This window comes from Aureobasidium melanogenum, assembly GCF_000721775.1.
Source record: "Aureobasidium melanogenum CBS 110374 unplaced genomic scaffold scaffold_2, whole genome shotgun sequence".
Taxonomy (NCBI): Eukaryota; Fungi; Ascomycota; class Dothideomycetes; order Dothideales; family Saccotheciaceae; genus Aureobasidium; species Aureobasidium melanogenum.
In genome coordinates this window covers 1,019,588-1,044,926 of record NW_024470054.1, presented here as the reverse complement: position 1 = coordinate 1,044,926, position 25,339 = coordinate 1,019,588, and the positions used below count along the sequence as shown (strand labels likewise).

Sequence of the window (25,339 nt, the reverse complement as noted above, 5' to 3'; positions counted from 1 at the left end):
TGCTGACAGGGTCGCACCCTTAACGGCACTATTCAACCAAAAATCAACCATAACTCGCCGACTACAGCATAGAGAACTCCTATGCTGCTTTGAGGGTATCATCCATATAATAGTTTCAGCACTGAATCTTGAGTGGGTATTTTCTCCTACATAGAAAGATGTTTCTTCAGTTTTTCGAATCCTGGATACGCTTTCTACGAAAGTCGCAGTCAAACCAACGATCTCTAGCCAAACTCCTTTTTTTAAGAAGACGACAATCTAAGATGAAACGAACAATGAATACTATTTCATCGAGAACTATTTGCGACTGATACCATTTCATTATGATATTCGAAGATCCCGACAGTTCCGGAGTGTACAAATCGTTCAGCACTGCCTCCACCAAATCGGCACCGACACCAATATGCAAAACCAATGAACAATGAACAATGATCAATTCTTGCTGGCGCGGCTATCTAAGATACTTGTACTGCCAAACGCACAGATGAACAACCCCAAAAAGAACATATCTCAAAAGCGAAGAAAGAAACTCAAGTCCCAATTTCCTTTGTGTGCAAGCATGCGCTTACATGCCACAGCATATTCTCCGAATATCTGCTCTGCGCTGCAGCCTCTGCTTTATTTCCCTTTTGGTATCTGTTACACAGGCGATCTTCACTGTGAACCAAGCTTTTTGCAGATTTAGGGTCAATCTCTCACGGCTATTTGTTTATCGGAAAAGTTCCCAGAGATACTGTATGTGAGGTACAACATGCTGTCCGACGACCAGGGACTACGCAAGTCGTCTCGAGATCAGATATCCGGAATCTTCCATGACTATTGTTGCACAAAGATGCTACTAGAGGAAGTTGAACTGCGGCTATGCTGATTTTACGGATTTTTGTGGAAACACAGATTCGTTGGCAGAAAAGACGCGTCGACTCTGTGCACACTTGTATACGCGTTCTTCCATATCCGCCAACGCAGGCATACACGATTCGTAAGAAGCTGCCACATGAACACGTGGCAGATCTGAGCTGGCATGAGCTTTGGGGCTACAGGCTTGCACGATGGACTCTGAAGCTTCCAGTGTAGTTCAAACTCGATGCTCCTGCATCAATATGGTCAAAATCAATCGCGACGAGAAGGTCCAACAGTTACATTCCAGTAAAAAAGTTTTTTTTTGTCAGCATTGCTGTGCACAAACAGAACGAGCCACTGTAGAAGCCTCTCTATCTCGTAAGAATGCAAAGCTCTTTAGGTCACCGAGATCTTGTCATAAGATCAGTGCTCCAGGATACAATAAAGAGCAACTCTATATAAATTACAAGCAGGTTTGCCGCTGCCATGTTATATTTTGTCTCAACGTTGCAACATCTCATTGATGTCAAGCCTTCTTCTTTTTCTGGGACTCCCTGAACCTTCCCCTGTTTCAAAGTCATCTTCGCTGCTTACCCGTTCGGCAGCATGTCTTTGCTGCACGGGCGAGCTTTGGAATACCGGTACTGTGGCCCCGCTATCTGCCCGTAGTCTGGTTTGGATGTGTCTGCCAAGTGAGTCCATGGTATCGGACCTTGGACGGCTACGGTGCCCATGCATGGGTGGTTGTAGGAATGGAGTCTGGGACATGTGACTGCTTGAACTAGATCCTGCAGTGCCGGGACGCTGGTCCGAGGACTGCGAAAGTGCTGGAGGTGGCGGGAGCATTTGTTGTGCTGAATGCTGTTGCTGCTGTTGATGGTAGGCGGGTTGATAATGCGTGCTATGCGTATATGAGTGTTCGCCGAAGGTGTAACGTGGATTGAGTGTGTAGTTTTGCGATCCAGGATCGTTGGTTGGGAGTATGTAGTAGGAAGAAGGCGGCTCAGAGATACCCTTTTGCTGCTCCATCATCACAGGACTGCCTTGAAATGGTGCGGGAGGTGGTGCTGCAACTCTTGTAGGAAACATGACTGGCGGTGGCTGAGGAGGCACAACTTGCTCGGCGACTTGTGGTGGTAGCGGTGGGAGGAAGAGGGTGACAAAGTAGACAGACGTCTTGGCCAATCGCATACGGATCGGCAATGTCTGGTCAACACCACCTCCAAGCCGAAAAGTCCAGTTGAACTGATGATCGGCAAATCCTCTTGTGACTTCTTCCACATCATGGTCCGTCGTTCCAATACCTGATACTGGATCAAGTCTTGGTTGCAGGATTGGCGGTAGGTATGCTGGCTCGCGTATCTCTCTTTCTTCTCTCAGTCGATTCCGAGCATTCTGAAAGCTGTCCCCTTCCAATGGCTTTGCGATGTCCGACAAGCGGATGCCCTTGATCTCTTGTAGCCACGAAAAGAGACGCTGGAATGTTGCGTTGGCCTTTAGAACCACAAAATCGATATCCAGAAAGGCTATCGGTACCTCAGGGGATGGAGCTAGGCGCGGGTGTCTAGGGGGTGGTTGGAGTCCTGTCGGCGGAGCTGCTCCAAAAGAATATGCTCTTTCACGGGTCGAGACACCTTGGCCAGTTGAATGCTGATGACCCTGTTCTGTAGCCAGAGCCGCCAATGTCCTCAAGGAAGCTGTTTTTCGATGTCCTGGCCGGGCCATGGGTCTAGCAGACGAGGGACCTGGCACTGGACTCTCTACTGCTTCTATCTCAGAGCCGCCTTGTTGTAGATGAAACTGGGCCTCATCGCGTAGACGGGGCCGGCCACGCTTTTTGTGAGGAACATCACGGCACGTATCCTGGAAGCTGTCAGCTTGTAGTATACTGTCTTCTCAAGATAGACTTACCGCCTTGCCTGTAGCGACACATCTTCCACAAGGTCTCTCGACATCACAGCTGAGGTGTGCCCGCTTACAATTGTTACATGCATTTGCGACATGAGCTTTGGCCCTCCTACCACCTCGACCTATGTCAGATGATGACCGTCCAAGACTGGGTCCAGCAGTAGGAAGGGGATCCGCAACATTGCCTGCACTTGAGCCAGAATCTGTTTGACGGAGTACTGCAAGGCTTTCTGTGGAAGACGACGAATAGGTGCGGGGGGCCCCTAATGACGTTGCAGTTGGTGTTGGGGCAGATGATTGAGGTACGCTTTGAAGTGTAGATGCACGTGCCCTTGCCGAAACGGGAGATATGTTGAAGTTCGTCCTTGTGGTTGATGGATCTGAAGATGTAGTAGTAGCAGAAAGTGCAAGCTCGGAAAAAGTTGTAGCTGGTGGAGGTTGTATATCGGATACCTTCCTCTGTGGGGAAGGCGGGCTGGACATAGGCGGTGAAGGGTAGGATGGAATGAACTGCCACGGCGGAGACCCGCCCTGTGCGAAAGCAAGGTCTGAGCGATCGATTTGAGGTCGAGATTCGTATGGCAAGTAGAAGTAACTGGGCTGTGATGACCCGGTCATACTTTCCCGAAAACGTGTCGATTGATTCGAGTTGCCGAGTGGGGGAGGAGCGAACGACAAGAGCTCACACCGAATTGAATTGTGTCCAGTTAAGAAGGAGCTTCAACAAATCTCTTCTCCAATTGCGATTTGCAGGATGGTCCTTCAACGAAAAGATTCAATCGTTCTCCATGGATATTTGCGTGGATTGCCCAAATTCTGCCTACGGACAATTATACAGAATTGCGGAGGTCGGGGTACTGTAATCGGAGTTGGTGGACAGTAAGATGGAGAAGACAGATCCGGAGGAATGACAGAGAGTTGAGAGCGAGTGTTGTGAAGAATCAAATCAGTTCGTTGGTGCTATTGACAATGTCCTACAAACACAGAGGCAGGAAACGAAGGCACTGATGAAGCTGGAAATCCAGCCTAGATGAGACGAGAGGGTGAGGGTCGGACGGAAAAAAGACAGACTAAGCCCCATGAATTGGGTTAGGATTGCACAGACTCGTACATAAGGCTGTGAGCAGCAACAAACGTCGGACAGCTCAGACAATCATGGCGTAATCCGCCTGAACTAAGGTTAGATCATGGGGAAAGCCGCATATTGAGATGGCATAATAACGATTGCAGACATGTCATATGGACCGCGCATCTCTCTCCGTCTGGTGCTGACAGCACGGGTTTCCCATTACTGCATCGCCAAAAACACGATGCATCGGAGCCACCATGCCCTCGAATGAGGATCCATGAGCTGGTCCTGTGCATGTCGGTTCCACCATCGCTTGGCATATCGACAACGGCTACAGCAAGACGCAGATGAAATGCGCAGGGCAGTAGATCATTGAACGCCCTCAGACGCATCGGCGACAACAACCCCCGATATGTATCCACCGTGTGCGAAACGGTCTGCGGGATGGCGCATGCTTCGACCATGCTAAGCTCGTGTTCAGATGCTCTCTGGGCAGCGATTGCCGCTTGAGGGTGGGCGTAGGTAGAAGCTGGCGCGGCCAGAGGGGTCGCTTAGGCCAATCAAGAGCTCTACGGGTATTGACCTGGACAACGTAAGTGACGATGCAGGTGTACCTGCCGGGAGAGAGATCCTGAAACGCCTCGATTAAGCTCCATTGTATGCTGTCGGCGGGTCATTGTTTCCAAAGAGTGGCTCTTGTTGTTGACAGGATCGTGGGGCCGGATCTGCAGCTTGGACCTACACTCATGACCGCTCAGGAACACAAAAGATAGCTTCAGACCAACAGACCTACTATCACAAATCTTGAGAGCGAAGGAAAGTTTCTTGACTCTCGATCATCGATTTCCCAGCTCTGTAGCTTGCAAGAACTCGATCGTCGTCCTAATCAACAGGTTTTCCAGTATCCGCGAGGGGGTTTCGGACCCGAGAAAGGGATCCTAATTTCCCAACATCGGGCTTGAAAAAGAGTCCGGGACGTGAAGGACAGAAACTACTTGCGGAAGTCGTAAACACGAGACGAAGGAGCTGGAAATAAGAGAGACGGGAAAGTTGTCAGTCCTCGCTTGAAAGCGACAGAAGCATCGTGGAACGTCTCTTTCCTGTTCCAGCGCTGCGAGAAAGAATGCATGGCAGTCTCACAGTCCGGAGAACCTAGGAAGATTCTCGCGTAACCCTGCGGAGTCCCGGTTGGCGCTGAGCATCAAAGTTGCGGAGCATGGAGGCATGATCAGCATTGATCAGTCTTTGCCAAGCACGTGTTCCTGGAGTAAAACGTGGCCCTGGTGTTCTTTCCCTTGCTGTTAAGCAGAGACGATCCAGGCTGAAATCGATGATTTGGCGTAGATTTCGAGGCTGCATACTGGGCGTGTATCGCAATCACTGTACATTGCATGCAAGAGCCGCATGATGCAGACGGTATCAGACAGTCGAGGGTGGAAGGCCGGGGACGCTACGGAGTTTCTGCCAAAGGGAAGGACTCAAGAGGTGAGGTTGTAATGGGGAAGTTGGGGGGCCGAGCGAAAACGTCCGATGTTTCGACGCGCCAAGTCTCAGGACAACCTCACGTCGTCTTTGCCTTTCGCCGCATAAATGTTTGAGTAGCTATTCTTGACCAATCTCGTTCATTATAGTAACATTCTCTGACATGTGTTTGACCAAGAGAACCATGGACTTGGGCCGATCCAAGCGCTGTACTTTTACTGCTGCGAACGGCTTATGTAGTGGTGTCAGTGGTGATGAATGCTCCAACACCTACCAGATAGATGTCCCTTGCGGCAAGACTTGAGACCACTGCAAGCCTGACCATCTTAGCGGCTTGGTCACAGCATGTTTAAGCATTTCTTGCAGTCCGACCTCAAGTGATGACTGGTTGCTTGTTCGTCACAACGTGCATTTGTATACATACCAAGGCCATGTTTCATCATCACATTAAGAGTCAAAAGCAAACAACATCGGTGTCACGGCGATTTAAGTCACCGGGCCGCCCTTCACCAACGAGTCAGCATCAAAGTCAATTCAGTCCTTGCATAAGATCGTAGCTAGGGTGAAGTTGTCAACTTGTCCGAAGAACTTTCTGTCTTTATCAGCGACATATGACCGAAGGACCAATGGGAATTGACACGTCGTATGTATCAGACGGCAGCGAACCAAAGAGACTTTTCCCCGTCAGATTGCTTCTGCCAAGGCAGTCTGTTATGAAAACCGATCAGGTACCCATAGTATGATTTGAGTAAAGGTTGTTGATAAGAGCCGAGTGCGGAATTACGGAATGTGTGTGTCGAACATGTAATTGTATCGCAATGCTGTAGGGTAGATCTAACCAATGGTGCTCGCACGAGCTTTGCGTTTGCTACTGTTCTAGCGTGGAAGAGACAAAAGGTATGAAGGCTTCTACTAGCTTCTGCCTCCTCTACCTCTACCTCCGCCACGACCCCGACCACCGCCTCCACGACCTCCCCGACTACTTCCACCACGATCTCCGAAACCTCCTCGGCTCGAACCACCACGGCCACCACCACGGCCACGACTGCTTGAACCTTGTGGTCGACCATTTTTATCCTGTCGTTTCTGCTTTTCTTGTCTGAGCTTGTGCACATCATCAACACCTCTGATTTCGCTCTTGCCAGGTCCACCCTCGAACCTGCCGATACGTTTCTCCTTTGCTGCATCCACCTTTGCTTTTTGCTTGTGGTAATCGTCTCGGTATTTGTCGGCATCTTTAGGTGCTTTAACCATTTTGTGCTTGAAGCGTTGATTATCGAGTCCGTTTCTGTTGCCGGGACGTTCAAGTTCTCCGACGCGAGGAAGAACATCGAGTTTGTTGTCCTTCCTCCATCTGTCGAAGCGACCACTGCGGAACGAGGCTGCGATCTTCAGACCGCTCTCACCCGTGATCATCTTGGTACCCTTGGAGCCGTCCTCGTCGTTGGCACGGGATACGTATTTTCTGCTCTTCTTGTCCCAACGGAGACCGCCAGCCTTGCTAGGAGCACCGAAAGCCTTTGTATCGTCGTTTGCCAGATCCATAGTGGCACCGCGGGCTGCGTCCAAAAAGTGCGTGTTGCGTCCTCCGTCCGTACCCGAATGAACGCCATAACCTCGATCTTCAGCCATGTTAATATTTTGTGGCGTATAAGACATGAAGAATTCCGAATCCTGTCCTGTACTTGATGATTTTGCCTTCTTCTTCTCGGGTTGTGAAAATGTGATCTCGAGCTCATCTTCAGAAGCCTCGTCCAGGTCAACGTCGATATCACCTTGTGGGAGGTCTTCATCGTCATTGTCAAACACTGAAGTGTCTGCATCCATCTCCTCAATTTCCGCAGCTTCTTCCTGTTCTTGTTGCTTACGCGGAACAATCTTGGCGCGTCTGTTTCTCATGATCTCCGTAGCCTCGTTGGCCGTACCTCGTTTGCCGACCTCGAAAATTGTCTCCGGTGGACGGAATCCACTGACACGTGCAAGCATTTTCTCTCTTTCCAGCTCCAGCTGTCTAGCCTCCGAGTCATCCTCAAACAAAGTGTGAATCTCTGAGTAATGCGGTGAGGAGCCGACGATCTTGGCACGCTTTGCACTCTCAGAAGAGGCCGAAGTACGAGTACGAACATATTGCTTTTCAGCTTTGACGGAGACATCGCGCATGCCAGACAAGTCAACATCCTCGTCTACAAGCTTTCCGACTTCTTCGACACAGACTTCGAGGGGCGCTCTGACAAGCGTGCCTAACACGACCTGATCGGCGTAGTTAATTTCGTCAGTGGACTCTCTTCCAAGAACCAGTCTGCGACTCAGGAAGAGCTGTAGATCGAGCAGGTAGGGCAGATCCTTCTGTGTGACCAGACTGTAGGCCCAACCCTTGCGACCAGCACGAGCGGTACGACCAACACGGTGAACAAAGATCTTTGGTTGCGAAGGGAAATCGTAGTTGATGACGTTGGCCAGAATGGGGATATCAACACCACGAGCAGCGACATCGGTAACAACAAGAATGTTTGTAAGTCCAGATCTGAACTCCTGGATCTGTATCTTTCTGGCGGTTTGATCCAAAGCACCATAGACGTATGATACGGCATATCCGAGTTGGCTGAGAAGGTTGTAGAGGTATTCGACGTGATGCTTTGTAGCAGCAAAGACGATGGTAGAATGTTCAGTTGGTGTTTCATTGGCGCCGGGACCATCGGGGCCTCGCTTGCGCTTCTTGGACTTCGCACCGTCTTCCTTGACCTGCTTGGACCTCTCTGTAGGTCCGCTAGGCATCTTGATAACGTCTCTGAGAATGTGTATGAGGGCGCCCTCCTTTTCCTGAGTGTTGACGGAGAAGTAAGCGGTTTCGAGATCAGGTGAGACCTTTGTTTCGGCGTCCAGACGGATGAGCTTGGGCTCCTGAAGACCAGCGCGAGCGAATTCGACCAGGGATCTGGGCAAAGTGGCGGAGAACAGGAGAGTCTGTCTGTTGGGAGGCAGAGCGGCCATGATCTCGGCCAGCTGGGCGGCGAAACCCATCTCGAAAAGACGATCAGCCTCGTCGAAGACAATGTATTTGATTGAAGACAGGTCCAGGTTCATCTCAATCTTCAAATGCTCGAAACGACCAGGGGTGGCAATGATAATATCCGGGTTTGAGGCCATGGACGAGAACTGCTCCTCCAGACTATCACCACCGACCAGCAAGATTGTCCTGAGATCTGTTCCCTTGCCCATCTCTTTAACGACCTTGAGTGTTTGAAGCGCGAGTTCACGCGAAGGTGACAAGATGACGGCTCTTGCACCGACTTTTGCGCTGTGTGACTTCAACTTCTCGATCATGGGTATGACGAAGGCGGCCGTCTTTCCTGAACCGGTTCTGGCCATACCGACGACATCTTGACCATCCAGAATGACAGGAATGGTCTTGCGCTGAATGGGCGTGGGCACAGAGAAGCCTTTGCGAGTAATGGCCTTGAGCAGGTTTCCATTCAGACCCATGGACTGGAAGCCTCCTCCCTTCTTGGTGACCTTTCCCGTTGCATCCTTCGTCTTTCTGTTGCTAGCAGCCTGCTGAGCAGCAATGTACAGTTCGTCGCCATCACTGTCGTCGTCAAGTCCGGCTCCAGCGGAAGCATCAATGGCGGCGGCTTGAGGTTGCTCGAATCCGGCAAGAGTAGTGTCGTCGTCCGAGTCTAGACCCGCTCCTCCGAAAAGAGCATTGGAGATGTCGAAGCCATTCTCCGAAGCGGCTGGCGAGGCAGCTCGTCTACCCATTTTGTATTCTGATTGTAAATGAGCAGTCGCAGAAAAAGCGCCTCTCCGCAAATTTGGGAAGTCGCGATCCGCAACTTTTGCTGATAAGCTTTTGGGGGTCTTGTCTTATCGCCACGTGATCGACCACTTAACGCGTCGCAATCGCGGGTCGAGGCTGCCATCGCGTCCATGCCACTTTTTGGTCACACCCGGCAAACACTGCACAATCAATAAGAATACCGACGAGCTTGTACGGACATCACCAAAGCATACAGAGGAAGCTACTCCCTGGCTCAGACCATACGTTTTTCCCACAACACTCAAAAGATCACATCACAATGGGTAAGGCGCTTCGCTCTCAGGACTGACGCGCAAGAGGCAATTCTGACAGCAGCAGATTACGGATACTCAACAACATCATATGGCGCGCAGGGTGGTAACGAGGACGGTGGTTTCATGGCCGGTAGCCAGGACAGTCCCAGCGCAAAGAGAGTGAGTTTTCCTGACATGATGCCTTTCATCCACATCTAACACCTACAGTCATATGGCAAGGAAACCCTACGCCCCGTCACTATCAAGCAACTTCTCGAAGCCGATCAACCCGACAGTGAAAACTTCGCCATCGATGGCTCCGAATTGACCACAATCTCGTTTGTTGGTCAGATCCGCAACATCAGCAAGCAAACCACAAATATCACCTACAAGCTGGATGATGGCACTGGCACCATTGAGGTCAAGGTCTGGATCGACATGGAGACTGCTCAGAACGACGAAGACAACGGAAGCAAGGGCGGTCTGGTCGAGAATGCATACGCTCGTGTTTGGGGCAAGCTGAAGACTTTCGGCAAGCGTCACGTTGTCGCCCAACAAATCCGTCCCCTAACCGATCTGAACGAAGTCAACTACCATATGCTGGAAGCTACATACGTCCACCTCTTCTTCACACGCGGACCTCTGGGAGCACAACAGCAAGGCCAACAAGGACAAGGCGCGACCAATGGTGGTCACTCTGCTGCAGGTGGCACACTTCCTGCTGGTGTCTCGACTCACGCCAGAAAGGTCTTCCAGTGCATGCAAACCACTCCTCAGATCAACGAGGGTCTTCACATGCAGGACATTGCCAGCAGAACTGGTATGGACGTTGCCGATGTGCTCAAGGGAGCAGACGAGCTTCAATCCATGGGCAAGATCTACCCGACAGTCGACGACCAGACCTGGTGTTTGCTTGAGATGTAAATGGCCGACTGCCACACAAGGGAGGCGGAGAAGGAGTTTTGCTTTGAGGGATACGGTCAGAGATACCAACATTATTTGTACGTTTACGACAGCGAGGCGTGTAAAAAAAATCATGAATCGTCAATCATCAACCATTCCATCGCATCACCTCAGCGTGTCCTCTTGCTCGTCCCAGCATTCGTCGACAGAAATAGCACGCACGCAGCCACGATCGAAGTCGCTACAATAGTAAAGACCTGGACCGGAAATCAGGAGCACGACACAAAAATAGGCCGAGCTCAAACTCACCACTTGCGTTTTCCAACCAGTCTGGACCAAGGCCTGTCGCTTTGAGTATTTTTGGACCGTCTTTATGTAATTTGCTGTCCCGCTAGCCAGGCAAGCGAGAGCAAGGAACCAGAAGATGATGCCAAATGGCAGTGCTATCCTTCGTTCGAGCGGTGTAGGTTGGCTTTTGAGATGAAAGGAGATGAGAATGGCTACACTGACGACAGCCATGTATATAGCTAGACGCAACCACGAAAGAAAGGCTAGAATCACAACGTAATCAGTCAGGATCCCAGATGGCTTGGAATGAAACATGCATATTGTACATACTTCTTTCGTTGGCGCAATGGTCACGAGCATCCGAGTCGACATTGTCAAAGAGTAGAGCACTCAGCAAAGGGCGCTCGACAAAGACATGGCGATCATATGTTGGCCGTCTAGCTTAGTCGTTACTATCACTTTCGCAACATAACACTGGGTGATAAGATCACATACTGGTTGACCAGAACGGGTTTGGAATGGGGCACACACGACACTATTTCGTAAGGTTCGATACGTTCCTGGGTCACCGTAGCCATTTTTACTAGACCTTTCTACCAGGTCAAGAAAAATGAAGATGACTGATCAAGAAGATGTCATTGATGTCGTTATACAGCATCCGGGGTTGCCAAGGCTGGCGCAAAAGGTGGATCGGATTCTGCCGACGCAGAGAGCAGCGGCGGGACTTTTGGTATGGCGAGCACGACCGAGAAACCACGGCCAGTCAAACATCACACACCACAAATATGTCGGCACAAGCAGCAATCAAGGCGCCTTTCCGCCTGGGAATGAAGGAGGTCTACCTGTACGTCCAATCACCTGTACCGAAGATTCTCGCAACCATTAAAAAAGTACTGACAACCATGCAACAGGCCCAATTTCACAGTGGCCCTCGTCCGGACACCGCGCATGCCTCCCAACTTCGCCAAATTCATTGTGCCCCTCAACATGAACAAGCTCGACCTTCGCGACTACCTCTTCCATGCCTACGATGTCCGCGTCGTCAGCGTCCGCTCCTACATTGAACAACAAAAAGTCACCCAGGGCAAGCCCAACGCTCCCAAGATGCAGATCAAGCGCTGGTTCCGCCCGCGTGCCATCAAGAAGATGACGGTCGAACTTGAGCAGCCATTTGTGTTCCCCGAGCTGCCGACCAAGGAGGAGTTGAACGCCAACTGGAACAAGGAGACATTCGACCAGGGCCAGAAGGACAACGACAAGTACGCCGAGCAAAGAGGCAGATTGGCAGATACCTTTGTGGACAGAGACGAGAGAAAGAGCATGAGAGAACAGGCGCAGGCATTGCTGGAGAGAAAGGAACAGTGGAAGCCTGCCGAGACATTGGGCTTTGCAGTAAGGAAGTAAGAGGGCGTCACGACCATCTTTCTTCTTCATGAGCATTCTTGGATTGGAGTTTTGAGGCGTTGCGACAAAAAGACGGGCAATTGTGCATATGGGGTGGCACTGTACTATATCTGATCACAATCTTTGGGCATTCTTTGCCTGCTCACTGTAATACATCAGTGAGTTGTATTCATACAACCATACTACCTGGATATTCTCCAGCCCTGTTTCTCATCATGAATCGAACCAATGAGTTTGCTTTGGATCTTATGGCGTCCTGGTAATCAGAGCAAGTGTAGCCGGTTTCCGCCATTGACTCACAGAACTTTCCGTCAAGGTCTCTTCGTGCCCTATACTTACGATGTCGATAGTCCTACCCTTCTCCCAAAGTGCTTGCTGTATCAAGTGTTACATCGCTTGGTCTTTAATCTAGGATTTTATGCTATTGCCTTCATTGCAACTTTCATGAAGCCAGACACAAGACCTCGGCAAAGTCGCGGGGAACGATCATGTCGGGAAACTACTCGGAGAACCTGGACGTGCCATCTTTATTCTCTTTCCCATTGCATTATTATCCAGATACGCTAGGCATGGCCCAATCAGGGTCTAATACCATGGACCCTCCCTCTGGGACACGTCCATATCGATCCCACAAGTTTCCCGCTTGCACAGCCTGCCGCCAACGCAAGATTCGCTGCCATTTTGATCAAGTTGCTGCTCAGTGCACCCTTTGCCGGGAAAAAGGCTGGCAATGTATCACGGCTTCCCCTGCTGCAAGTGCTCAGAAACGCGATCGTTCCTCTACTTCTGGTCCAGGTGAGAGGTCTGCAAAGCGCACTGCTGCAAGTATAGGTCCGGGAGGTGATGGCTCACCACAAGTCCCCCGGCGGCCGTCTCGCCAAAACTCAACAATAGGCACTCCTGCTGAAGCCTCTGCTGAAATCGCACAACCTTTGGATCATCCAAGTACTGAGTCAACTGTGATTGTTGGGCCTGTTTTCCAAGAGGACATACAGATCTTGGGACCATATCTTTCAAAAGGAGATGAAGCGCGACAATCGTCCAAAGAACGGCAAACTACTACAGCTGGACCGAGTCGTAATCCACTTCTGTACCTTTCTGTTCCTCGTCGCCGGCGAGGCCTTCAGCCAGCCAAGGATCCTGGCTCTAACCAGAAGCTCATATTGCAACATCTGGTGGGACCTTTTGCCGATGAGCTTGTTGACCTGTGAGTATTTGGTGACTACTCCTATAAAACGCACCTAGTAGCTCATATCGATTAGATACTTCGAGAATGCCCATCCATGCTTTCCCATCCTTGATGAACTGGCCATCAAGAAACATGGAGCAATAGGCATATCTTCTACATTGTGGTCTTACATCATCACTAATGCATTGTCCTCATGGGATCGATCACCCAAACTGAGAAATCACCCTCGTCCTGATCCGATCTACGCTTGCAATGTCGCTGTTGCTGCTCTGCAAGAAGATTTCATGGAGTCCAGCGTCTCGACGATACTCAGCAGCGTACTTGATATGATCGGTCGTCCTGTGAACTCTATCGTGGGTAACATCATCAATGAAGGGCGAACTCTGGCCCTTGCTCATACGTTTGGTATGAACCGTAACCCGACCAACTGGGGATGCTCAGAACACGAGAAAAGGCTAAGAATCCGGACGTGGTGGGCAGTCCTGATTAGTAACAGAATGTAAGTCCACGAGGGGATTATGTCTTGATCAAGCTAAACTCTCAAAGGTCTGCTCTAGCTCATGGAACACCTGCCACACTTACCAAGGGACAGTATGATGTGCCTCTGCCCACTCATGCAATGCTCTTGACACCAGGCAAGGAAAATGTCTATCGTGAGCAAGGTGCAGAGCATTTTATTCAGCTGTGCAAACTATGCGAGATACTTGGTGAAATCTTGCACATCGCCGCTGAACTTCGCCGACCATTTGATGCAAAAGTGCCTCGAGAACTCCGACGGCTTGAGTGCGATCTAGACCAATGGGAAGCTGACCTACCACCATATCTTACTCGCCCACTTGAGGAAGGGAAAGGGCCTGGAGCATGCAACTTGCACTTTTGTTTCTTATCGACTAAGCTTATGCTTGCCCGAACTGCGTTGAAGGTATGTTAGATAATACCTCCTACAAGATTCGGCTAACATTTTCAGGTTGCCAATTCTGATGGTCAAAACCCTGACAACAGCAGTGATCATTTGAGATACCGTCTTTCTGTGCTGCGTAGTTCGGCACGCGAGATTGCAGACTTTGTTTGTGCTCTGACAAGTCAACATCTAGCCGAGTGGTGGTTGCCTTGTAAGTCATCGAGTCTTCCGCTACATCTCGACCAAGTGTAATAACGTCTCTCCAGACACGGCACATCTACTAGCCTCCTCCGCCATGATACTCCTCCGCTGCACCATCGAAACAACCGACTCCTCCGCTCGCGAAACCTGCACACGCAGCCTCGAAGCCCTTCGAAAGCGCCTGCGTTCCGCCCGCGAAGACTCAGACTGGGATCTCGCAGACATTTTCCTCAATCAATGCGATGAACCCATTTCTCGCGTCATCAACAAACTCTCTACTTCTTCTTCTGGCACTGCTGTTGCTGCTGCTACCTCCCCTCATCCTCAGCAACACAATCAAGAACAGATGGCACCTGCTATTAATGTTGAAGATGTGGTGTTACAGCCTCTGCAACAAGATTTTGCGTTTGATCTTGCTGGATTTGGGGCCACGACTGCGGATTTGGGATTCTCGTTTGAGGGGTTGGGATTGCCGTTTGAAAACATGTGGACAGGTTTCGATCAGGATGTTGACGCTAGTGGTATGAATGGCTTCTAATCAGGAAATCTTGAAGCAAGAGTTGTGTCAGGAAGACACGAGGAAATAGTCGCGAGATCAGATCTCGATAGATTTGAAAAGGCTGCGACCACTAATTGCTAGAAGGATATCCTCAAGCACTAGAGACTGCTTGATTCGGAAGGGCATGGAGAGTTTCGAAAGAAGCAACCGATGTCTCTAATGCTGCTGTTATTGTTCCGGATGTTTTGAACATCAAGCCGATGACAACCAGTATACAGTCTCTACTGCGCAACCGCTGTCATTTATAGCAAGACAGGAAAAATGTACTGTTGAAACGGCTGTCCAATTTGCCATGGTAGAGGAAGGAGCCATGTCAGTAGATCGCTACGTTAGCTCAGCAGATCTGTGCTGTGACCAGAGAACGATTTGCCATAGGGAAATCAATAGAACGACCCTAGCTTCTTTCCTCTAACCATATCCATGGTGTCGCCTCTTGAAGCACAACTATAAATTTATACAGCGGAGTCTCTTGTTTACAGAACCCCGAGCTTGAGATCTCTTCATGGAAGTTGCGAACCCATAGTCACAACTTGTCCGGTCTTGCGGTCGCAACTGCTTACTTTACATCAACGCAATCCCAACATCACGCGCAACACCCTTCCAACAAGGAAAGAACAATGGCACAATAAACACAGCTGATACCCAAAGCCTGCTCAGAAAGGCCAGACGTCAACAGAAATTGCCTTTTAGCACCTGCAGCTGCCACAGCCTGCCACTGTAAAGCTTGCTTGAACCTCCCTCTTTCCTCCTCAAAGCTCCCACCACCAACATTCAAAACTCCATTACCTACCAAGAAGGATTTGTTTTGATCACAAGGCCCCGCCAACGAACTACGCCTCATGTCTATAAAAATGAATCAATAGCTCGTATTGTGGTTGTGGAGGGCCAGGCAGCATGAATCCTTTATGTAGCTAAATTCGGAGAATTGGGTGGAGTGCCGAGGGTGCATGTGTACAACGTTACTTGGTTACTTATACAGGACCTTGTACCTGATTATCAAAAGTTTGAGGAGGGTTTTGAGTTTTGGCTTTGCTGACTGCTCTCGCTGGTGTTATTGCTATTGTTGGAATAATTTGTATAGTGGTTTGATGGTTCGGAATTTGTGCAAAAGATGTGAAGATGATCAGTTTCGCTCTCAACTGCTATTCATCAGAACAGCGACATTCACGTCTCGATGCGGAAAAAAATTGAATTTGATGAGTAGGACTATTTGATAGAAGGAAAAAAATGTATGATCAACAGATCTCCACCCAACCATCCTTGACCAAAATATCTCACAAATACACAGTCGCTAGTCCGTGATTATTCACCCCCAGACAATTCACCCCCATAGACCATGATTTTCCGAGAGAACGAACCAAAAAGGAAACAGGGTCACACAAACAGATGAATATTAAGAGAAACAAAATATCCCCTAGTTCCACCATCCATTTCCAAAGTGTCCACCCATGCTCTTGCAAGCAGTCATGACGCCTGTGGGTGTTACAGTAGTCGTCTTGACGAAAGTAGCCGTCATAGTCTTGGTTTGCCATGACCAGGCTGTGTTGATGGTGAATGCAGTCTTTGTGACGGGAGGAAGAGTAAGCAATGCTGTTGCATAGCCGGTCTTGACGGTAGCTGGTGGGAGTGTGCTGCACGAACAATGTCAGTATCTCTGCATATCGAATAGGGCTTTGAGAAGAAGAACATACGAAGTGACGGTTGAACTGCTCAAGACAATATTCATGACTGTTGTTGGAGAAGCAGTAAATGTGATCTACTCGCTTGTCAGCTTTTTGGCCTTCCTTGCCTGAGGAGGAAACTCACAGTCGAATTCACAGGCACAGTGCCAGTAACAGTGATCGTAGCCGCATCAGCAGTCCTCTTGGCCAAATCTCTTGCATCAATCTCGGCAGCTCTTCTGGCACGGATATCTGCCAATCGCTTTTTGATGCTGGCATAGTTTTCCCTTTTATCGTGGGCAATGCGGACGCCTTGAGGCACTTGGATAAGGCGAGGCCATCTGGTGCATGGGGGATCGGGCTGTTGAGGACGAGGAGGAACTGTGCAGCTGGCTGTTGCGGTACTGGTGTACACAACTGCAGTGCGTGTCCAGGTCTTCAAGGTACGGGTGAGGTTCACTGTTTTGGTGACGACTACAGGGTCGGGGGTGATCGTCACCCAGCGTGTGGCCTGGGTTCGTTAGCTCAGCGTTGATAGATGTGGTAGATCTCTACTTACAGCAGGCTCAGTGATGGTGTGAGTGTTATTGACGGTCGTAGTGTTAACAACCCAAGATGTCGTATGAGATGTAACAGTTGGAGTAGTCGTCATATTGAAGGTCATGGTCGGTGTAACCTGATCTCATTAGTGCCATACCATCACGCATCACAGACAAAACTTACAGTAGAAGTCACTTGTGTGCCAACGGTCAACGAAAAAGTTCTTTGTGCCGCAAGAGGGTCGCCATCACCGTTGTTCGAGATTAGGATCAATCCCCAAGTGCCTGACACCATCTGATCCTTCTCAATATCGCAGGTGGATGTCTCCGGGGTCAAGTTGGGTAGTAGAGGGATGTCTGAGCACATGTATTCATCTCCTGTGTCCCAATTGACCAATTCGACATTCGCAGTGTCATTTTGGCATTCTGCATCCGCGATCAGCGCATATACTCGTGAATTCGAGAACTTTACTTACGGTTGAACTCTGTGACTGAAGTAAAGGACTGGTTTGAGGCTATGTTGATAAAGTACTGCAAGGTAAAGTTAGCACACTTCGATCATATGATCCGTGATATCACCTACGTTTCCATTGTTGACAAAGTCAATACCATAGGATTCACAATCTTGTGCGTTTATGCCCGGCAAGAACGAGGCCGACCATGCCAGCGGCAATAGCAATGAAGAGCGAGTGTGCATCGTGAAAGAAGAAACGAGAGTCTGTAGAAACGAAAGAAGACAGACTGCTACGCAATGTACAGCAGGTATGCTCAAACACGCAGAGCTATGCAAGACAACAAAAGGTGATTGGAGCTCAGTGTTGACACGTACAGACCTGAGCGAGATCACCTACCTTTATATACACCGAGATGCGCATCTCCAGTGTACAAATATATCAGCAGTCGCCGCCTCTTCTCCGCTTACCGTAGTTTCGGTGTGAGGCTAAATCGTATGACTACTGACCTCGATCCACATCCGGATATAGAAAGATAGATAGTGTGGGTAGAAATCATGGGCTTTCTGACCTGGCTCTGCCGCAACTATTCAGCCCGATTGTCACGAGGGCGTGCGTCCTTCAGGCAGGGTCCCAAGGATTTGAGTTGACCAAACCGCATGGAGGATGCGACTAAAGCGAGAGGAAAGCTGGAAGAGTGGAGCTCACAACGTGTTGGCGGTCTCAAAGCACGCGCTGAGAGGCGGCAGGGCAGAAGCAGTTGCAAGGATTATTAGCTAGGGTTGGCCCGGTCAAGCTTTGCTGCCAGTGGTCCTTGAAATTCTCCTTGTAGATGATCAGCATCTGTGCATATCTACAAGGTATCTAATGGAGCCTGTAAGCCCTACTGTAAGATGACCTCTTCGGACGTCAAGGTCTAGGGCGACTGCTATGGCTGATGATCCATTGTCTCGGCATTCAAGGCTCGTTTTCGCAAGGCATTTCTTACTCAATCTCTTCTCGAAAATGCGATGCGTCTCGTGTCGGAGCAGAGCAAGCTTCTTGGTAGTCAGCAAACAATCTGGTCAGGGCTGCCTTGGCTGCCGTAGCTTGCGGCTCGCATGGGGAAACTCTCCAAAATGTCCGAACAATGATGACGCTCACGCATGAACCCCTTCTCGATGCGAGTAAAATATAGCGATCGTATCTATGATGAGATACATATCATAGGTATCTCAGGTCGATTCGCTCTCGGCAAATACCCATCGTAGGTATACTGCCTTGGGCTGCAAGGTTGCATCAGTCCGTGGTGACCATTTGCAGATTCAGCCTGGTTGAACCCCGCTGTCAACACTGAAGCTTGGTTTGCGGCAGCCGACTGTCTGGCTCGGCGGCTACCTTAATTCTATTATTTTTAAACCGTGTTGCACAAGACACTGCCCATGGCTCAGTCCTCAGGCTCACGCGAGAAACAATATATCTATGCAAGCCTGAACATTGTCCATCAGACCTGCGTTGACAAGGCGCTGCAATCTTACTTCCTGATGATTCGAGGCGGTCCTTGATCAAGGATCTTGCTTACTGATCCCGATCTTGCAAGTCAGGTCCACAGCGGCAAGTCCAGCCGTCAAAGTTGGCATTTGAGGCACGGCACGCAGACATAAGCATCCTTCACAACGCTGGCTGCTTGCATGTAACTTCCAATAAACCTTCCCTCGACACATGTATCCTGTATCTTGTTCACATGTCACCTCTGGTGCCTCTTCACTCGAGTCCAAATATAAAGGTACAGCGCTCATGAACCCTCCGGCAGGCCAATTGATCAGCTTCGGAGATTTCTGCTTACTTGCGCTATGCGGGTTAGCAGGATCGACGGATCACCAGCAGAGGTTTGCTGCAAGTTGAGGAGCTCATGCTTGTTCGTGCATGTAGCGCATGAATCTTCTATCTCGGCTCGAGCATGGATAATCCTACGCCCTCGCTGTTGATTGTGATCACAAATTCTGGAAGTGGCTTGCGCTGTCTCGCTCCTTCAGAGAACAAGGAGAAGATTTTCTCTGGCTGTATCATAACGAGGCCTGTAATTCATGTACCTGGGGCCGAATGAAACGTCTCCGTTCCTAGAAAGATACGTTCTTCTATTTTGGTCCAGTGCATTCTGGCTGGCTGTGACCGCCCAGTCGAGACGTCTCAAGCGGAACATTCAGTTTTCGACATCTAAGTGTTGTTCAAAACATTGGAAAGTTAGAGAAGGGCCGAGTGCCCTTCTTCCACGGTCTGCCTTTGCGAGTATGATTTTCGCTTTCGCGAAAATTGATGTCTTTGTAAACGCAGGTGTACTGCCATGGACTGTCATCTGCCATTCCGGACTCAGTCACTCGACCCTTCTTGATTTTGGGCCTTGAGCAGTCCGGGCATGTTAGACCCACACTAGGAAATGCTAGGATTTCCTCTTTTATACCTTCAGATCCGTCAGAATGTTTGACTTTGGTTGTCTTTACGATCACAGGGATCGTGTTACGAAGCTTTCCTGATGGCAACAGATCGAGTCCCATCCTCTCACGCCATTGGTAGGCTTTCAAGGACTCTCCCTGCTTCAAGAACCTGATCACCACAGTCGTTCCTGCAGGAACGTTTGCTGGTATGTATCTTAGCTTTATCCACCACCGGTCATGGAACAGCTTTGTTTCCGTCCAGATTGGTTCCTTCGAAGTGCTGTGATTGCCCTCTGTAACCTCTAGGAGAGTCTGGGTGAACTGCTCCGGCGCTTTTACTGGTCGTGAGAAAATGAGATATCTCTTCTGCTCGTCCGTTTCATTCTCTTGATATGGGTCTTGTGCCAGAGTAACGTTGCCGATATTAACATTGTTTGAACTCGGTTGCCAATCTTGAAAGACAGTTGGGAAAATGAATCCCACTGAACGGCAAAGGTCTTTCAGCGCAAGTTTATTCTGCTCTTCCACCAAAGAGAAGAACTTGCGCATCAATACAGCCGCTACGAGTTGACAATCCTTCTCACGACTCAACTGTGTCTCGATATCTGGGTGAATCTGGAATGATACAGAGCTGTCGGCAGTGTCTATCTCGACGGAGCAGCGCTCAAAGTATACTGTAGCTTTTGACTCGCACGCAGTGAGTTGGCTCCTCTTATGCGCAGCCAGCCTTCTCAAACGATCCGAATTCAAGGCAGCAGGCAGAACTTGAGACTGGAGCAACTTTCTGATTGCGTTACGTGGAGTCAAAGTCTGATCCGCGTTTGTGGCGTCTTCGTGCCACTTGATGCACTTCGTTGTGCAAGTGGCAATGAGTTCTGACTTTGTAAAATCGAGCAACGGTCGGTGGACTTGGACTCCGCCAGATTCTACAAAGAAGGGCAGATAACCAGCACCGGGATCTAGGTGTCGTCGGTAACCCGACTTGGACACGCCGTGCATACCGTGGCATTCTCCAATAGGCATCTTAGGCTGGATGGCTGTCAGACCGGTTCCTAGATATCCAGCATGTATCCTTGCTAGAACGGTCTCTGCTTGGTCGTCTGCGTGGTGGGCTAAAAGAAGAGTATAAATACCCGCAGCGGCACAGGCACGGCCGAGAGCCTGGAAGCGCATCCTGCGAGCTGTCGATTCGAGATTTGCGATTTGACTTGGATTAGAAACATCTCCCCAGTTCAGAGTCAAGATCTCGTGCTTCATGCCGAGTTGACCGAGGTAATTCGCTACAGATTGTGCTTCGGTAGTGCTTTGAGGTCGAAGACGATGATCGACTATGAAAGCAGTTATGGAAGGCATTTTGAATTTACGTACTCGCTTGCATAAGATAGCGAGGGCCATCGAGTCCACTCCACCACTTATGGCAAGACCTGCAATGTTCCGTTAGTACTTTCGAAGAACATGATCGTGGAACGACAGTGATTTAAGCATACCTAAATTCTTCCTGCCTCGACATATCGGCTCCAAGATTTCATCAAACTTCTTCTGGGCAACTGGCTCAAAGGCATACCTCACGAGCGATCTCGTGAACATCTCATGGCAATGCTAAGGTTATGATCCAAAGCAGATGATACGATATGATGAAAAGTTGAATCTGGTCAGGATATGTTGTCAAGCGGATGGCCGGTGCATCTCCAGCCGAAAGCTCGGGCAAGAGCGATCACGGAAGCTGTCACAAATTCCATGGCGTCAACTTTTCGGCTTGTGACAGCAACCGCCATGGCTTGACGTTATCATAGCACGAGCAATTGATCTCAATTCGCTCTACATTTCACAATGGCAGGAGTCGTCCAAGAAAAGACTCCGCTGGTAGAGTCGCCCTACTTGCGCTCGCTTTTGGTAAGTGCTTCCTTAATCGATTCATGTCACTCAATGCCCCTCCATGCCGAGCTCTATACTATTTCAGCCTGTGCAGTCTTTAGCTCTTCCCTTCGACTTTCACAACATAATTGGCAAGCATTCGAACCAAAGCTAACTAAACACTCGCAGGCAGGCGCAGTAGCAGGCACCACAGTCGACACATCTCTCTACCCTCTCGATACACTAAAGACCCGCCTTCAATCCTCTTCAGGCTTCCTCGCCGCTGGTGGCTTCCGCGGTGTCTACGCAGGTGTCGGTTCCGCCATTGTCGGTTCTGCCCCAGGCGCCGCCCTCTTCTTCGTCACCTACGATGGCATAAAGCGCAACTTCTCCTCGCCAACCCATACTTCCACACAACAGGCTGGCGTACACATGGCAGCCGCAAGTCTGGGAGAGGTGGCTGCGTGTGCTGTGCGCGTACCTACCGAAGTCGTCAAGCAAAGAGCACAAGCCAAACAATTTCCGAGCTCGCTAACGGCGTTCACGAGTATCTTGGACTTGAGAAAGAGCGCGGGATATGGTGTCATGGCGAGAGAGTTGTATCGTGGGTGGGGTATCACAGTAATGCGTGAGGTGCCCTTCACAGTCATCCAATTCCCCATGTGGGAGGGTATGAAGAGGTGGGCCGCCAGAAGAGATGGCAGGGAGACCGCTACTGGCTTCCAATCCGCTGTGTTCGGAAGCATATCTGGTGGTATTGCTGCGGCTTTGACAACACCATTGGATGTGCTAAAGACGAGGATGATGCTAGCAAAGGAAAAGGTCTCGGCTTCATATTTGCTGGGCAAGATCTACAGAGAAGAAGGTATGAAGGCCTTCTTCAAGGGCGTAGAACCCAGAGTCACTTGGATCAGCATTGGTGGTGCTGTCTTCCTGGGAAGTTATCAGTGGGCGAGCAATGCATTGGGCGGTGTCAACTAACATACCTTGTACAATACACATCATAAAAAGCTCGAATAACTTCTCGCATTCTGACGACTAGTCACAACACCTATAACCAACCGTGACACCGTGGTGCATACATAACATATAGGAGACAGGCACACGACAAGACCAAGAAGTTTGGAAACAGTATCTGTAATTTTTGTTTCGAAAAAGGGGGAATTATGCCATTTCGCTTCCTGCACCTACACCAGATGTAAAGCCTTTCCAGTGTAATATGATATAAAACGCAAGCACCCAGCACCCGAGACAAGAAAAAGGTTTAAAAAAGAGTTCGAACATGATTGAGAAGGGGCGATGAATAAGAAAAGAAAAAGTGTAACCCCGAAGAAAATGGTGAGCTGTAGTGAATCATTTTTTCATATAACTTCGTAGTTGCTTTTTTTCCTCTATGCACCGAACTCCTTGATGTCGGGAGTGTACTTGCCGGGGACAAGGGCAAGAGGGACGATACCAGAGACGTGCATCTCGGGACCGAAGACGTGCATGTCGAGCTTGAGCTCTTGACCGACGGCCTTGATGTTCTTGAGACCCTCCTGGTAGTTGGGGCCAGCACGGCGGACCCAGATCTTGACGTTGTGCTCGATGAGGAGAGGAGCAACCTCACGGAGGGCACGGATGACACCCTTGAAGGTAGAGGCAACGTTGGTGAAGTTGGCAATACCACCACCGATGAAGAGGACCTTGCCCTCGGGGTGCATGGGGGCACGGAGCATGAGGTCAAGGACGGTTCTGGCGTAGTGGAAGGTCTGGGTCTCGGTGGGAGCACCAGAGTACTCGCCGTAGTTAGCAAGCTCGCTAGCGTAACCGGCAGAGGCGATGGCATCGGCGTAGACGACGGAAGCACCACCACCAGCGACAAGGGTCCAGACACGACCGTTGCCGTTGAGGATGGTCAGCTTCAGGGAAGCACCAGTCTTAGCATCCATCTCGGAGATGTAAGCCTCCTCCTTGGAGAGCTCACGACCGAAGGGAGCAGGGAACTCCATAGGAGGACCGACATCGATGGAGACCTTGGTGTCCTTCTTGTCGGCGACGTTCAAGCCGAGAGCAGTGGCAGAGCGAGCGATGGCCCACTTGGCACCACACTCGAACTCGGCAGTCTGGTCGAGCTTGGCAGCCAAGTCGAGGAAGTGAACCTCAGCAGAGGTGGCATCAGCGTTGGGGATGACAACGAGAGGGTTGATCTCGAGGTAGCTGGTTCGCGTGTCAGTAGACTGAGCAAAAGATTAAAAGATAGAGAGGACTTACGTGAACTGGCAGTCAACGTAGACGGCGTAAAGGCGGGAGATGAAGTCAACGAGGACGTTGTGAACACCCGAAGGGACCTTCTTGAGGAGAGTGGCAGCAATCTCCTCGTTTGAAGGGTACTCCTTGAGGTCAACGGGGATCAAAAGCTTCTCAGCCTTAGCATCGACATCACCGACATCAACACCACCCTCGTGGGTGAAGAGGATCCAGTCACCCTATTGATGATATGTTAGTCTCTAGCGATGACATGATGAAAATCATAAGAACGGCGGTATGGTGATGACGAGGGAGTAATAAGGAGCACCGTCGACAGCGGATAGATCCGCAAGTCAATCGACAGAACGATGGTCTAATGCAGGTACAGATGTTGTGCATCGGTGTAAGGGATAGAGAGGATATCTGTGCACGTTTGGTGGGACTGGTGGGATTTCTCCCTTCATCCGAGAAGAATAGCCGGGGAATTGCTTCAAATGCCAGCCCAACCGACTTTCACATGCAAACCCATCATATGAAAACTTCACCCTGGTCCTTGCCCTTTTCCCTTGCTTCTTTTCTTCCAAGAAAATGATGAACAAGAAAAAACTCGACAAGCCCGGAAAGGTTGGTCTCCAATGACTGGTTTCGACACTTGAAGAATAAAAAAGAAAAAATGAGAGAAAAATGCCACATACCTCACGGACGGAGTTGATGTTGATGTAGTACTCAGTGTCTTGGGGGTGAGGCACGAAAGGCTCAACCAAGAACTGTCTGAGGACACCATCAACAGTCTCGACTCTTTGGGTCTTGCCGGCGCGCTCCTCAACCCATGCTCTGGCCTCAGCCCAGGTCTTGTTCAAGGCCAAAAGGCCGCTCTTGCCTCGTCTCTTGATGAGCTGGTCGGGCTTTGCAACAAATCTGGCACCCGACTCGTGCAACCAGGGGTACTTGACCTCAGCCTCATCGAGGATATCCTTGGGGGAAGCACCCTCGGGGAAGTAGAGCGAGCAGAGCTTGGCGTGAGGGTTGTGGTTGGCAGCTGGGGGAAGAGGAGTGGGCTTGATGACGGGAGCTCTGGTAAGGTGGTAGTTGAGGATGGCCTTGCCATCGGCTTCGAGGATCGACTTTGCGGACATGACTGCTAAAAAGGAACTGACGACAAAAAGTGAGCAACGACAAACAAGACCAGTCGAGGAGTCGAAGCGAGAGGCAGAGTGAGGACGAGAATAGAGAAAGAGCAAGGACAAGAAGAGCGAACAAAGAGCAGGATGCAGAAGAAGGAAAGTGGTGAAGAGCTAGGAGCAACAGCAATGCAATGGGGAATGGCTTGCGGCAACAAGTCGTGTGTGCTTTCGGCTCAACAAGAGTTGGGAGATACAGGCACGGTGCACGGAAG

General features: G+C 50.0%; 10 protein-coding genes across 10 annotated transcripts; 4 read left to right on the top strand and 6 right to left on the bottom strand.

Annotated features, from left to right (window-relative positions):
* Window positions 1-1,341: 1,341 nt before the first annotated feature.
* M437DRAFT_62798 (uncharacterized protein) lies at window positions 1,342-3,366 on the bottom strand (the record flags this gene model as incomplete). Its single annotated transcript, XM_041024147.1, has 2 exons — window positions 1,342-2,703; window positions 2,752-3,366. 2 exons carry the CDS (start codon window positions 3,364-3,366, stop codon window positions 1,342-1,344), a joined length of 1,977 nt encoding a protein of 658 aa, XP_040883633.1.
* Window positions 3,367-6,211: 2,845 nt separating this feature from the next.
* On the bottom strand, window positions 6,212-9,058 carry M437DRAFT_38969 (ATP-dependent RNA helicase dbp10; the record flags this gene model as incomplete). Its single annotated transcript, XM_041019923.1, has 1 exon — window positions 6,212-9,058. One exon carries the CDS (start codon window positions 9,056-9,058, stop codon window positions 6,212-6,214), a length of 2,847 nt encoding a protein of 948 aa, XP_040883632.1.
* Window positions 9,059-9,375: 317 nt separating this feature from the next.
* Window positions 9,376-10,273, top strand: M437DRAFT_62796 (single-stranded DNA-binding replication protein A medium subunit; the record flags this gene model as incomplete). The annotated part of the gene is made up of 3 exons (XM_041024146.1): window positions 9,376-9,379; window positions 9,435-9,529; window positions 9,578-10,273. 3 exons carry the CDS (start codon window positions 9,376-9,378, stop codon window positions 10,271-10,273), a joined length of 795 nt encoding a protein of 264 aa, XP_040883631.1.
* Window positions 10,274-10,422: 149 nt separating this feature from the next.
* M437DRAFT_72168 (uncharacterized protein) lies at window positions 10,423-11,118 on the bottom strand (the record flags this gene model as incomplete). The annotated part of the gene is made up of 4 exons (XM_041025804.1): window positions 10,423-10,509; window positions 10,562-10,803; window positions 10,871-10,977; window positions 11,036-11,118. 4 exons carry the CDS (start codon window positions 11,116-11,118, stop codon window positions 10,423-10,425), a joined length of 519 nt encoding a protein of 172 aa, XP_040883630.1.
* Window positions 11,119-11,325: 207 nt separating this feature from the next.
* On the top strand, window positions 11,326-11,944 carry M437DRAFT_39439 (uncharacterized protein; the record flags this gene model as incomplete). Its single annotated transcript, XM_041020012.1, has 2 exons — window positions 11,326-11,384; window positions 11,452-11,944. The coding sequence occupies 2 exons, from the start codon at window positions 11,326-11,328 to the stop codon at window positions 11,942-11,944; spliced, it is 552 nt and encodes a 183-aa protein (XP_040883629.1).
* A 614-nt stretch (window positions 11,945-12,558) lies between these two features.
* M437DRAFT_18399 (uncharacterized protein) lies at window positions 12,559-14,554 on the top strand (the record flags this gene model as incomplete). The annotated part of the gene is made up of 5 exons (XM_041018953.1): window positions 12,559-13,151; window positions 13,207-13,632; window positions 13,680-14,055; window positions 14,101-14,245; window positions 14,301-14,554. Coding segments are annotated over 5 exons (1,794 nt in total), but the record flags the coding sequence as incomplete, so codon positions are not given.
* Window positions 14,555-16,208: 1,654 nt separating this feature from the next.
* M437DRAFT_81090 (uncharacterized protein) lies at window positions 16,209-17,691 on the bottom strand (the record flags this gene model as incomplete). Its single annotated transcript, XM_041027486.1, has 7 exons — window positions 16,209-16,425; window positions 16,486-16,550; window positions 16,601-16,966; window positions 17,015-17,131; window positions 17,179-17,420; window positions 17,471-17,525; window positions 17,578-17,691. 7 exons carry the CDS (start codon window positions 17,689-17,691, stop codon window positions 16,209-16,211), a joined length of 1,176 nt encoding a protein of 391 aa, XP_040883627.1.
* Window positions 17,692-19,653: 1,962 nt separating this feature from the next.
* M437DRAFT_39798 (uncharacterized protein) lies at window positions 19,654-21,447 on the bottom strand (the record flags this gene model as incomplete). The annotated part of the gene is made up of 2 exons (XM_041020081.1): window positions 19,654-21,284; window positions 21,348-21,447. The coding sequence occupies 2 exons, from the start codon at window positions 21,445-21,447 to the stop codon at window positions 19,654-19,656; spliced, it is 1,731 nt and encodes a 576-aa protein (XP_040883626.1).
* A 243-nt stretch (window positions 21,448-21,690) lies between these two features.
* M437DRAFT_81088 (mitochondrial carrier) lies at window positions 21,691-22,695 on the top strand (the record flags this gene model as incomplete). Its single annotated transcript, XM_041027485.1, has 2 exons — window positions 21,691-21,753; window positions 21,904-22,695. The coding sequence occupies 2 exons, from the start codon at window positions 21,691-21,693 to the stop codon at window positions 22,693-22,695; spliced, it is 855 nt and encodes a 284-aa protein (XP_040883625.1).
* A 410-nt stretch (window positions 22,696-23,105) lies between these two features.
* M437DRAFT_40195 (ATP citrate lyase-like protein subunit) lies at window positions 23,106-25,079 on the bottom strand (the record flags this gene model as incomplete). The annotated part of the gene is made up of 3 exons (XM_041020145.1): window positions 23,106-23,913; window positions 23,968-24,182; window positions 24,639-25,079. The coding sequence occupies 3 exons, from the start codon at window positions 25,077-25,079 to the stop codon at window positions 23,106-23,108; spliced, it is 1,464 nt and encodes a 487-aa protein (XP_040883624.1).
* Window positions 25,080-25,339: the final 260 nt, after the last annotated feature.